Source organism: Motacilla alba, chromosome 28, assembly GCF_015832195.1.
Source record: "Motacilla alba alba isolate MOTALB_02 chromosome 28, Motacilla_alba_V1.0_pri, whole genome shotgun sequence".
Classification (NCBI taxonomy): Eukaryota; Metazoa; Chordata; class Aves; order Passeriformes; family Motacillidae; genus Motacilla; species Motacilla alba.
In genome coordinates this window covers 289,634-303,206 of record NC_052043.1, presented here as the reverse complement: position 1 = coordinate 303,206, position 13,573 = coordinate 289,634, and the positions used below count along the sequence as shown (strand labels likewise).

The 13,573-nt window shown below is 56.9% G+C and overlaps 1 protein-coding gene across 9 annotated transcripts in view; it reads right to left on the bottom strand.

Annotated features, from left to right (window-relative positions):
• Nucleotides 1-13,573, bottom strand: part of LOC119712636 (translation initiation factor IF-2-like) — a 38,547-nt gene that overhangs the window by 9,783 nt on the left and 15,191 nt on the right. For 6 of the 9 annotated variants that reach the window (XR_005259853.1, XM_038164121.1, XM_038164125.1 and 3 more), the window contains one exon: nucleotides 2,431-2,640. The exons of 1 other annotated variant lie outside the window; for it this stretch is intronic. Coding sequence is in view for 6 of the 8 variants with exons in the window: in XM_038164121.1 (XP_038020049.1) it covers nucleotides 2,431-2,640 (210 nt within the window). In the remaining 2 variants the exon portion in view is untranslated. The remainder of the gene's footprint in view (nucleotides 1-2,430; nucleotides 2,641-13,573) is intronic. 2 more of the 9 variants (XR_005259852.1, XM_038164122.1) reach the window with 1 other exon arrangement.

The window sequence follows — 13,573 nt, the reverse complement described above, 5'->3', positions numbered from 1 at the left end:
AATTTTGGGGTTTGAGGATCAGAGAGGCCTCAAAACACGGAAATGGGGAAAATTGGGGGAAAATTGGGAAAAACTGGGGGAAATTGGGGGGAATTTGGGAAAATTTGGGGGGGAAGGGAGAAAATTAGGGAAAATTTGGGGAAAATTGGGGGAGGTTTGGGGAAAAGGGGGAAATTGGGGGAAAGGGGGGAAAATTGGGGAAAATTGAGGAAAAAATTGGGGATTTTTGGGGAAATGGGGAAAAGGGGGGGATTGGGGGAAAATTGGGGGAAAATTGGGGGAAAATCGGGGGGAAATGGGGAAAAATGGGGGAAATTTGGGGAAAAATGGGGGGAAATTGTGGGAAATTGTGGGAAAAAGGGAAAATGGGAAAATTTGGGGAAAATTGGGGGGAAAATCTGGGGAAAATTGGGAAAAATTGGGAAAATTGGGGGGGAAAAAGGGAAGGGAGAGAGAGGGTGAGAAGAAAGGCCGGGAGGAAAAAGGGAGGCTGGTGATGAGCACCCGGCTGGGGAGGGGAGGGCAAGGGGGGGTTGATGGCTTAATTACCATATTCAAATCTAATTAATTCCCCTTTGCATAAAAAGGCCACGGCGGGCGTGGGACCGGCCTCGCAGATGGCGTCTCAGGCTCAGAACCATTTCGGGGCCGCTGCGGCCATCTTAGAGACACGGGGGGAACGGGAGGAAGAGAGGAGGAGGAGGAGGAGGAGGAGGAGGATGAGGAAAAAGATGAGGAAAAAGATGAGGGGGATGAGGAGGAAAAAGATGAGGAAGAGGAGGAGGAGGATGAGGAGGATGAGGGGGGAAAACAGGAGGAAGAGAGGAGGAGGATGAGGAGGAGGAGGAGGAGGAGGAGGAAAAACAGGAGGAAGAGGAGGAGGAGGATGAGGAAGAAGAGGAGGAGGAGGAGGATGAGGAAGAAGAGGAGGAGGAGGAGGAAAAAGATGAGGAAAAAGATGAGGGGGATGAGGAGGAAGAAGATGAGGAAGAGGAGGAGGAGGATGAGGAAGAGGAGGAGGAGGAGGAAAAAGATGAGGAAGAGGAGGAAGAGGATGAGGAGGAAGAGGAGGAGGAGGAGGAGGAAAAAGATGAGGACAAAGATGAGGAAAAAGATGAGGGGGATGAGGAGGAAAAAGATGAGGAAGAGGATGAGGAGGATGAGGAGGAAAAAGATGAGGAAGAGGAGGAAGAGGAGGAGGAGGAGGAGGAAGAAGAGGAGGAAGATGAGGGGGATGAGGAGGAAAAAGATGAGGAAGAGGAGGAGGAGGAGGAAAAGCAGGAGAAGGAGGATGAGGGGGATGAGGAAAAAAAAACGTGGGCAAGGTTTGGAATTCGGGGCTTTTGAGGCCTCAGGATCAGCTGAGGATCCCAAACCCAGCCCCATCGCGGCCTTGGAGGGTCCAAAGCTGGGAATGGGGGAAAAACGCGGGAAAGGTTCCAAATTTCGAGGTTTTGAGGCCTCTCAGCTTCAATTGGGGCTCCCAAATCCGTCCCCAGGCTGGTGGGACAGGGCTGATCCCGATCCCAAGGGCGGGTGTGGGATTTGTGTCCTCAGGGATGGGGAGGAGGAGCCCGCAGGAGAACTGCAGCCCCGTCTTCCACCCTGCAGACACCCAGCCTCATTCTTTTAGGGGAAAATTGGGATTATTTCCCTCATCCCCCCTGCTTGGGATGGAAAAATCCTGCTGGAAAAACCTCCCCTGGCTGCCAGGCTCACCCCGGGAAAGGTGAAAGTTATTTTTCCTAATGTTTTGGACAGCTCTGTCACGTGGAGGAGGGGAAAAAAGGGAAAAAAAAAAAAGAACTTGGAGGAGGGAGGACCTGAGGGGATGTGGATTTTCTCCCTTGACTGATTCCTGAGGATGGGATGAGCTGTGGCTGCGGCTCCTGCTCATCCCCACCCCCTTCCCAGAGCTGGGGGATGGGGCTGGCACCCCAAAAGCAGCTCCCAGCAGCAGCTGGAAGGGGTTAAACCCCAGGAAAATGGGGCTGGAAGGGGTTAAACCCCAGGAAAATGGGGCTGGAAAGGGTTAAACCCCAGAAAAATCGGGTTTGGGTGGAGCAGGGTGGGGGAAATGGAGAGAAATTCCCATTTAAGGGGATTAAAGGATGGGTTTGGGTCGTGGAGGGGAGATTTTGGGGTGTAAATTAAAAGGAAAATGGGGGAAAAGTCGATTTTTTTGGGATCCCAAACAGTCTGGTTTTCCACCAGCTCCGGGAGGGGGTGGGATCTGAATATTTCCGAAGAGGAATGGCAGGAAAATGGGGATAAAAATGGGATTTCCCCACAAAACAACAGGAAAACATTGGAATGGGACCTCACAGCTGCTCCCTGATCCCCCAAATCCCTGCTGGAGAGAGCCCACCTGGAAAAACCAATTCTGGCTCTGCAGGAAAGGAGAGAAAAGCAGGAAAATCCCAAACTTACCCCATGCCACATCCCGAGGGTCCCACGGGGATGGGCTGGGAGCGGCCCGGGCCCCCCGAACCCCGAGGAGCCTTTCCCGGGTGCCCAGGCAGGAAACCCCAGCCCACGGCAGCTCCAGGTGGGATTTCGGGGATCTGGGGTCTTCCCAAGGCTCCGTTCCCGCTCCTGGGCAGGGATGGGGCTGGATCGGGGCGAGGTGGGAGTTCTGCTCTGCAAAACATGGAATGAGGGGTTCTGTCAGCTCCAAATCCTGATGGATCACCTCCAAATCCTGATGGATCACCTCCAAATCCTGGGATTCTGGGATTCAAGGATTCAAGGATTCTGGGAATCAGAGATTCTGGGATTCTGAAATTTGGGGATTCTGGGATTCTGGAATTCTGATATTCATGGATTCTGGGATTCTGAGATTCTGTGATTCCAGGATTCTGAAATTTGGGGATTCTGGGATTCAGAGATTCTGGACTACTGTGATTCTGGGATTTTGGGATTCTGGGATTCTGGACTTTTGGGATTCAGAGATTCTGGGATTCTGGATTTCTGGGATTCTGTGGCTGCTGACATTTACGGAGCACATGGAATTGTGTTTGCCCAAATTTTAACCCGGCAGACGGGTCCCCAGCGCGCCGGCGGGGCCGTGTGGCTGCCAGGCGCTCCGGGGACATCTGGCCACCAGCCCAGACCCTTCCCGAGGGGTCACGGTGGGGTCGGAACGTCGGGAAAATCCCAAATCCCATCGCACCAGGAGCGGCTCCGTCCCAGCCGCGCTCCGGGAGCTTCCCGGGATTCCCACCCGCGCCCCGGGGGACATTTCGAGGCGACAGCAGCCACCAGCCTGGAGGTGACACCTCGGGAGCGCAGAGCACTTCCCTGCTGCTTCTCGGGGTTCAGATTCCTGTGCAGGACGAGCCCCTCAGCGGCTCCCACCCCGACCCCACATCCCTTTTCCAGAACATTTCCCTGCTGCTTTTTAGGGTTCCTGCATAGGATGAGCCCCTCAGCGGCTCCCATCCCGACCCCACATCCCTTTTCCCAGCACATTTTCCTGTCGGTTTTTAGGGTTCCTGCATAGGATGAGCCCCTCAGCAGGTCACACCCTGACCCTACATCCCTCCTTTCCAGAACATTTTCCTGTCGGTTTTTAGGGTAGGATGAGCGCTTCCAGCAGGTTCCACCCCGACCCCACATCCCTTTTCCCAGACCGTTTCCCTGCTGCTTTCCGGGGTTCCTGCGCAGGACGAGCCCCTCAGCGGCTCCCACCCCGACCCCCCATCCCGGGCGCGGCGGGGCCGAGCCGGCGGCTGCGGGGAGAGGCGGCGGGGACCGCGGGGCTGATTGGGGTGGCCCGCCGAGTAATTATCTCATTGGGCAACTAATACCCTTTCAAGCGGAGCGGGGTGGGGAAGCATTGTTCGGGCCGAGGGATTACATCAACCCGCCCGAGCAGACAATGTGCTCCCCCTGGGAAGAGGCAGCTCAGCCCCAGGGGGACGGGAGGGAGGCAGCGGCCCGAGCTGTCTCAATTAGCGACCGTCCCGCCGAGGAACGGGGTGGCGGGGGCTCCTCGGGGGGCCTGGGGGCACCTTCAGCATCCTTAACCCTTCCGGGGGCTTTCAGCCCTGCGGGGACAGCGAGATGCCAGCGGGGCTGGATGTGTCCCCTCCTCCCCCGTCGTGGTGCGGGATGAAAAACTCGGCCTCGTTTTCTCGTTTTTCTGCCTTTTTTTTTTGCCTCCTGGGAGAGCAGCGCCAGCCCCTGCCACCCCTGCCACCCCTGCCACCCCTGCCAGCCTCTGCCAGCCCCATGCCAGCCCCAGCCAGCCCCTGCCAGGGACAGCGGGGTGGCACGGCCTTGTCCCCAAGGCCAAAGGGCAGCGCGGGGCAAGGATGACAACAGCCCTGGCACCGGCACCGGGGCACGGCAGGTCCTCCATCCACCAGGGCACGGCTCCACCGGTGGGCACGGCAGCCCCTCCATCCCGGGGGGCACGGCAGCCCCTCCATCCCCCAGGGCACGGCAGCCCCTCCATCCCCCGGTGGGCACGGCAGCCCCTCCATCCCCCGGTGGGCACGGCAGCCCCTCCATCCCGGGGGCACGGCAGCCCCTCCATCCCCCGGTGGGCACGGCAGCCCCTCCATCCCGGTGGGCACGGCAGCCCCTCCATCCCGGGGGCACGGCAGCCCCTCCATCCCGGGGGGCACGGCAGCCCCTCCATCCCGGGGGGCACGGCAGCCCCTCCATCCCCGGGGGGCACAGCAGCCCCTCCATCCCCCAGGGCACGGCAGCCCCTCCATCCCGGTGGGCACGGCAGCCCCTCCATCCCCCGGGGGGCACGGCAGCCCCTCCATCCCGGGGGGCACGGCAGCCCCTCCATCCCCCAGGGCACGGCAGCCCCTCCATCCCGGTGGGCACGGCAGCCCCCTCCATCCCCCGGGGGGCACGGCAGCCCCTCCATCCCCCGGGGGGCACGGCAGCCCCTCCATCCCGGGGGGCACGGCAGCCCCTCCATCCCCCGGTGGGCACGGCAGCCCCTCCATCCCGGGGGGCACGGCAGCCCCTCCATCCCCCAGGGCACGGCAGCCCCTCTACCCACCGGGGGCACGGCAGCCCCTCCATCCCCCGGGGGGCACGGCAGCCCCTCCGTCCCCCGGCCCAGCAGGCCGTGCCCAGCGCGGGGGACACTCGGGGTCGGCTCCGTGGTCGCTCAGGCGTGAGGCCACCGCGCCAGGTTAGCGGCGGGGCGAGGGGCCGGCCCCACCTGGCCCTCGCCATCCGTGGGGTGATTAAACACGGGGCTCCCAGCTGCCATACATTTTTAAATAAATGAATAATACATAGCGGGGGTGATAAATAAATAACGGCCGTACATTTGAACTTAGCCTCTGAGAAAATCCTTTTAGTTCAAAAGGAGCGGGGCGCTCGGAAAGGGGAGCCCATGCATTTTGAATGGGCTGCCACGGAGCGTCAGGGACCGGCAGCGGAGACGCGGGGGCAGGGGGAAGGAGGAGAGGAAGGAGGAGAGGAGGGAAAGAGGGAAAGAGGGAAAGAGGAACAGCTCCGGGAGGAGGGAAGGCAGAAAAGAGGGAAAGTGGGAAAGAGGAAAAGAGGAACAGCTCGGGGAGAAGGGAAGGAGGAAAAAAGGGAAGGAGGGAAGGAGGAACAGCTCGAGGAGCAGCGGGATGAGGGCACCAACCAGCCCCGGCAGCGGGAGGTTGTGGGTGCTGAATCCTCATGGAGGATGAGGAGGATGAAGAGGATGAGGAGGATGAGAGAGGCATTTGGGTCACTCAAAGTGAGGAGCTCCTGGTTAGCAGAGGCTCCTCGGCCCCATAAAGAGTAGGATGGCCCTGGAAGGTGGCCTGGACAAACCCCATGGATCTCTGAGCCAGAAATCCCACAAATCCCACAAATCCCACAAATCCCACAAATCCTGGCCATGTCCATGCATCTCTGGGCCGAGAACCCACAAATCCTGGCCATCCCATAGAACTCTGAGCCACAAACCCCACAAATGCACCTGGCCAGGCTGAGTGGGAACTGATTTATGGGGCTGTAATTTAGGGCAGAACACTTTAAAATGAGCTCTCAGACCAGCCCTGGGCACGAGAACAAACAGGAGCTGGTTTATTCCATGCCAACCCGGGCCGGCAGCACCAAACCCACCCCAAAACTCCTCCTTTGGGGTCTGACCCCACTGACGGCACAAAACCACCCCAAACTCCTCATTTAGGGCCTGAACAGCACAAACCAGGCAGGGCTGATCCCATCCTCCCCTCACCCCCCAGCTCCACCCTGCCCCCAACCCATCAGCCGCGCTCCAAGGGTGCCCACAGCTGGCACGGGGCAGGGGGGGGATTCCAGAATTCCCATCTCCCCATCCCAACATCCCCCAGGATGGGGAAATCCCCATCCTCCCCATCCCAACATCCCCAAGATGGGGAAATCTCCATCCTCCCCATCCCATCATCCCCCAAAGGGGGAAATCCCCGTATTCCCCCATCCCAACATCCACTCAAGGAGGGGAAATTTCCATCTCCCCCAATTCCAAGGGGAAATTTCCATCTCCCCCATCTCATCATCCCCCAAAAGGGGAAATTTTTGGAATTTCCAAGCTCCCAATCTCCTCATCCCCCAAAGGGGTAAATCCCATCTCCCCCATCCCAAAGGGGTGAATCCCATCTCCCCCTCTCCTCATCCCCCAAAGGGGTAAATCCCATCTCCCCCATTCCAGGGGTTAATCCCCATCTCCCCCATTCCAGGGGTTAATCCCCATCTCCCCCTCTCCCCATCCCCCAAAGGGGTGAATCCCCTCTCCCCCATGCAAGGGTGAATCCCCTCTCCCCCATCTGATCCCCCTCCCCTCCGCACCAGCTGAGCCCCGGCCCGCGGCCCCGCCGGGTCCCATCTGCGGCCCCGGCGCATTCCTGCAGCGGCCCCGGCGCAGCAGCTGCCGGCCGCAGCCCCGAGCGCCGAGCGCCGCCGGCCCGCTCGTCTTGACCTTGTCGGTCAGGTGTTGGGAGAGCCGGGAGGGGGGAGGAGGGACTGGAAATGAAACAACAACGACGAAAAACGCCAACAAAACACAAAAAACCAACAAAACAAAACAAAAAAAACCGACCCCGAGCCCCCCCGGGGGCCGCCAGCCGTCGCACGGGGAGGGTTGGAACCAGAATGGGGCCGGCTGGGGGAGCGAGGGCGAGGAGAAATGAGTGTCAGAGTGTGTGTGCGCCTTAAACAAACCTGCGCCGGGTGACGGCAGCGGGGGCACGGGCTGTGTATATATTAGTGATGGGATCTGACCTCGCTGGGAGGGCTCCTTCCCTCGCTCCGCTCCTCTGGGCGTGGGAAAAAGGCCCGGGCTCTTTTCACAGCTGTTCTCGCTGCTGCACTGAGCTAATGGAGGGGCTCCCCTCCCCTCCCCTCCCCTCGCTCCCCTCCCCTCCTTCCCCGCCGGCTTTTCAGGCCTGGAGCGGCAAAAAAAAAAAAAAAAAAACCAAAAAAAAAAACACTAAAAAAAAAAACCTAAAAAAAGAAAAAAAAAACCCAAAACAAAAAAAGCCCATTCAGGAGGGGCTGAAAGCAGGAAAGCGCACCCCATTGTTCCCGAGACTGCCCGGCCCCGCCGCTGCCGCGGCACACGCGTGGGCAAGGCTGGGACACACGGACACACGGGTGTGCAGGGCTGGGACACACACGGACACACGGGTGTGCAGGGCTGGGACACACACGGACACACGGGTGTGCAGGGGTGGGGACACGCGTGGGCAACGCTGGGGACACACACGGGTGTGCAGGGGTGGGGACACGCATGGGCAACGCTGGGGACACTGGGGACACGCGTGGGCAACGCTGGGACACACACGGGTGTGCAGGGCCAGGAGACACACACGGGTGTGCAAGGTGCAGATACACACACGGGTGCAAGGCTGGGGATGGGGTTTGGGTTTGGGGTTTGGGGTTTGGGAATGGGGTTTGGGAGGTTCCCGGCGTTGGGGGTCTCTGTCCCCTCCCCGGTCTGGCCCTGATGTTGAAGTGTTTGGGTTTGGGGTAAGAAATGAGGTTTGGGAAGCGGCGGTGCCCTGGCTGGTGTGGAAGCACAGAGGGGAGGGGACACAGGGATGGTGACCCTGCTGTCCTACAGGACACGGGCCTGGGGACCCCCAAAATCCCCGTCCTTCACTTCAGTCCACATTCCAGACATGGGAACCCCAAAAACCCCAATCACTGCCCACCTCAGCCATGGGAACCCCAAAAACCCCAATCACTGCCCACCTCAGCCATGGGGACCCCAAAAACCCCAATCACTGCCCACCTCAGCCATGGGGACCCCAAAAGTCACATCACTCCACCCCACTCCACCCCCCAGCCCAACTCGTGTTCCCCACCCGGTATTTGATGCTCCAGGAGCAAATATTCCCATGAAATATTCCCATAACAATAAATAATAATAATAAAAATAACAGTAATAATAATAATAGTAATAATAATAGTCCTATGAAATATTCCCCATGAAATATTCCTATTAAATATTCCCATGGAATATCCCCATGAAATTTTCCTATTTATTATTTCTATGAAATATTCCCATGGAATATTCCCATGGAATCCCCTCCCCGGGTTCCCATCCCACCTTGATCCCCTACCCTCGACCCCAAACCCCGCTGGGAGCCGCGGGAGGCCAGGGTTTCATGGAAACCCCAAAACCCCGAGCAGGGTCAGCCCGGCCTGGTGTCCCGGCCGGCGGGGCAGGTGGCACGGCCCCGCTCCTGCCGTGCCCGTGGCAGCAGCGCCGGCCCCGCTCCTGCCGTGCCCGTGCCAGCATCGCCCTCGCTCGCCAGCCCCGGCCCCAGAGCAGCGCCAGGCTCGTGCCTTGCATTAAAAATAAATAAATCTATTTCTGGTGGCGGCAGAGGAAACTTGGAAACATCATCCCCAAAGCTCTGCCAGCACAACGCTCTGATATAATTTTTATTTTTATTATTTTTATTTTTACTTTTATTTTTATTTCTAATTTCTAATTTTTATTTTTATTTTTATGTTTAATTTTATGTTTATTTTTATTTTTATTTTTATGTTGATTTTTATTTTTATTTTTTATTTTTATTTTAATCTTTATTTTTAATTGTATTCATTCTATTCATTTGAATTTTTTTTTTATTTTTACATTTTAAAATCTTTTTTATCATTTTGCTATATTTAATTTTCATTTCTATTTTTAATATTATTTTCATTTCTATTTTTTCTGTTTTCAGGCTTTGTTTTCCCCGGGGACGGCGGGACGGACGCCGGGACACGGCGACATCCCCGGGTGCTTTTCGGGGCTGACCTTTCCCGGTGGCTCCTGATCAGATCCTTCCTGACACGAGCGGGGCCGCGCCGGGCGCGGGGACACGGCCACGAGCGAGTCCCTGTCACCTGCCATTAGCGCGACGCCCGGCCCGCGCTCCTCCCGCACCAGCGGCGCCGCTGCCAGCCCGCGGAGCAGGGCCGGGCGCGGGAACCCGCGGGGACCCCACGGAAACATCCCACGGAAACATCCCACGGAAATATCCCATGGAAATATCCCATGGAAATATCCCACGGAAACATCCCACGGAAACATCCCACGGAAACATCCCACGGAAACATCCCACGGAAATATCCCATGGAAACATCCCATGGAAATATCCCGTGGAAATATCCCATGGAAACATCCCATGGAAATATCCCACGGAAACATCCCACGGAAACATCCCATGGAAATATCCCGTGGAAATATCCCATGGAAACATCCCACGGAAACATCCCATGGAAATATCCCACGGAAACATCCCACGGAAACATCCCACGGAAATATCCCATGGAAATATCCCACAGAAATATCCCATGGAAACATCCCACGGAAATATCCCACGGAAACATCCCATGGAAATCCCATGGAGATCCCAGGGAGATCCCACGGAAATATCCCATGGAAATCCCATGGAGATCCCATGGAAATCCCATGGAGATCCTATAGAAATCCCATGGAAATATCCCATGGAAATATCCCATGGAAATCCCATGGAGATCCTATAGAAATCCCATGGAAATATCCCATGGAAATATCCCATGGAAATCCCATGGAGATCCCACGGAAATATCCCATGGAAATATCCCATGGAAATATCCCACGGAGATCCCACGGAGATCCTATAGAAATCCCACGGAAATATCCCATGGAGATCCTATAGAAATCCCATGGAAATATCCCATGGAAATCCCACAGAAATATCCCACGGAGATCCCATGGAGATCCCACGGAAATATCCCACGGAAATCCCATGGAAATCCCATGGAGATCCCATGGAAACATCCCACGGAAATCCCATGGAAATATCCCATGGAAACCCCATAGAAATATCCCATGGAAATATCCCATGGAAATCCTGTGGAAACCCCACGGAGATCCCATGGAAATCCCATGGATTTGGATTTAGGTTTGGATTTTGATTTGGGTTTGAATTTATTTGAATTTATTTATTATTTGATTTTGGGTTTGATTTGGGTTTGAATTTAGGTTTGGATCTGGGTTTGGGTTTGGGTTTGGATCTGGGTTTGGATCTGGGTTTGGGTTTGGATCTGGGCTTGGATTTGAGCTTGGATTTGGTTCTGCGGGAGGGACAACGCGCAGCCACCCCAAAGGCAGGTCCTGAGTGTCCCCACCCCAGGCCGAGCTCCCGCTCCTCTCGCTTTCCAGCATTCCCATCCCCCTGAGCGTTCCCAGCCCTCCTTCCCGATATTCCCGCTTTTCCCGGCTGCTTTGGACCTCCCCGCCCGGCGCAGCCCCGGGGTTTCCATAGAAACACGAGGATATTAAACTGTAAATAATAATTTCTACATTAAAAAAATAAATAAATTTAAAACCGGGGAGAGAACGCGGCTGCAGCAGGTGGGGCTGGGAGCAGAGATCCAAGGAACAGATCCCAGAATTTCTGGGAGGAGACCCTGACCTCCTGGAAGCAGATCCCGATGTCCTGGGGCTGTCCCCGCGTTTGGGGTCTCAGCCACCCCAGCTGGGCTCTGCTCCCATCCCCGCAGCGCTGCCGGAGTTCCCCACCTCTCCCTCCTCTTCCTCTCCCTCCTCTTCCTCCTCCTCTTCCCGCCCCTGATTTTTCCAGGCTGGAATTTCCATCCATGGAAATCATCTAAAGAGTGAAAACCCCGGATCTTCTCCAGCGCCGTGGCGCCGACCCGGCGGGGAGGAACGGTTCTTCACCACGGCCGGGGCTCTGCCGGCTCCTGAGTGGCCTCAGCTTGAACCCATCCCTGGCTTTTCCATTCCCTCCATCCCGGGAACGGTTTTGTCCGAGGTTTCCGCCCTTTCGTGTCCCTTTAAGTGGGACTTTTATCATAAATGACTTTTTTCCTCTCCCTGCTGCTGTCAGGCTGAAGAATCGTCACTTTGGGGTGGGAAATGTCAGGGCCGGAGGGTGGCACAGGCTGCTGGCCCGGGGGTGGGGAAATTCAGGATTTGAGGTTGCAATCCAATGCCAGGAACTCTGGGAACAATGCTGCTGGTATGGACAGCTCCAAACGCCATTCCCAAGGAAAGCCTGGATATTGTGCTGCGGGGGGGAGGTCAGGTTATTTTGGGGTTTTTGGCCGGGTCAGAGCTGCGTCCTCTCGCCACCCCAAGCCCCGGCACCCGCTCATCCCACGGCTCCTCCGTATCCCAGCCCCGATCCCGAGGCCGGATCCCAGCCCGGAGCCAGCAGCGCCGTCCTGGCATCCCAAAGACAGCACCGCTCCCATCCTCAGGGGATTTTGGGAGCACCCCCTTGTCCCCTCCTCGCTCTGCTGCGCTGGGTTCGGGATGCTCATCCCGGATCCTCTCCCAGGGCTGGGAATCAGGATGGAGATGCCCAGTTTATCCCAAATCCATGGCTGGGAATCAGGATGGAGATTCCCAGTTTATCCCAAATCCGTGGCTTGGAATCAGGATGGAGATTCCCAGCTCATCCCAAATCCATCCCTGCCCCGGGATGGGAACCATCCCCTGCCCCAAAAGTGGCCGGGCCAGGCACCCCGAGAGCTGCGGGAACATCCCTTGGAACATCCCTGGAACATCCTTTGGAACATCCCTGTGGAACATCCCTTTGGAACATTCCTTCGGAGCATCCTTTGGAGCATCCCTGGAACATCCCTGGAACATCCCTTTGGAACATCCCTGGAACATTCCCTAGGAACATCCCTTGGAACATCCCTGGAACATCCCTGTGGAACATCCCTTGGAACATCACTTGGAACATCACTTGGAACATCCCTGGAACATTCCCTAGGAACATCCCTTGGAACATCCCTGGAACATCCCTGTGGAACATCCCTTGGAACATCACTTGGAACATCCCTGGAACATTCCCTAGGAACATCCCTTGGAACATCCCCTTTGGAACATCCCCTTTGGAACATCCCTGGAACACCCTTTGGAACACCCTGTGTAACATCCCTGGAACACCCTTTGGAAGCTCCCCGGGACGGAGATTGCAGCTCAGGGCCCGATGGAGGCGAGGACAGAGGCGGGATGAAAAGGGAAATAAGGAGAATTCCTTCAGCCAGGCCGGGGAAATGAGCCGGGGATTAACGGCCTGGCTTTTCCAGCAGCTCCCAAATCCCGCCGGGCGGCCCCGGATCCCGCCGGGGACCGAGCCACGCCCAGGGTGACACTGGCAGTGCCACCCGCAGCTGTCCCGAAGCGGCTCCATCCCCGCGCACAAACACCGCGGAACCACGGCCATTTCCCCGCACACACACAATATTGTCCTTTCTTTTGCCGGAGGAGAAAATCCGAAATATTCCACCGGGGAATAAAAACACTGAAAATTAAAAACTTCTCTGGGGGAAAAAAAAAAAATTAAAAAAAAAACCTAAAAAATTAACTAAAAAAACTAAAAAAACTAAGAAGGCCCAGAGCCCTGGAATAAAGCTGAAAGGCTCCTTTTCTCTCTGTGCCTTGGGTGGCACAGCCTGCAATTGGCTGCTTCCCTGGAACAGATTCCGTTGCTATGAGACCAAGTTTGCTTTAACGAACCCCAGAAAATTAATGGCATTCAGCAGATAAGTCCTTAAAGTGGAACCTATTTTAAGAAATTCCTGCTAAATGGTTTACAAGGAGTCGGGAGGGAGGAGAAGGCTCCTGGAGCCTGCGCCGCCGATCCCCTCCCCTGGCGGGTCCCAGCTGGGATTTGGGGGGAATTTTGGGGTTTTTTGGGACTGGGAGTGGGAGAGGCAAGGGCGCGCGGCTGTGTGTCCCTCCTGGCGTGGCACAGCCACCATCCTGCCTGTCCCCAGCTGTCCCCGTCAGCCAGAGGCTCCTTCCAGCCGCAGAAGCTCGGGAATTCTCTGCCCAAGCTCACACAGGAGCCACGGGATCACATCTGGGAGAGCCGGGGGTGGGAGAAGGGAAAAGCTGCTCTGACAGCCCTTGGGAAGAGCTGAGGACACAGGGGAGGGTCCCTGTGCCCACCCAGGGTGGCAGCACCCCCAGGGCAGGGCACATTCCCCTCGGGATTCTCCACCAAGGACACATCCTGGCCGAAGCGCCGCCGTTCCCGTTCCCAATCCACATGGACCCTCCATGGGGCACGGGGGGGCACCGGGAATGGCTTCCTCTGCACCCCGCAGC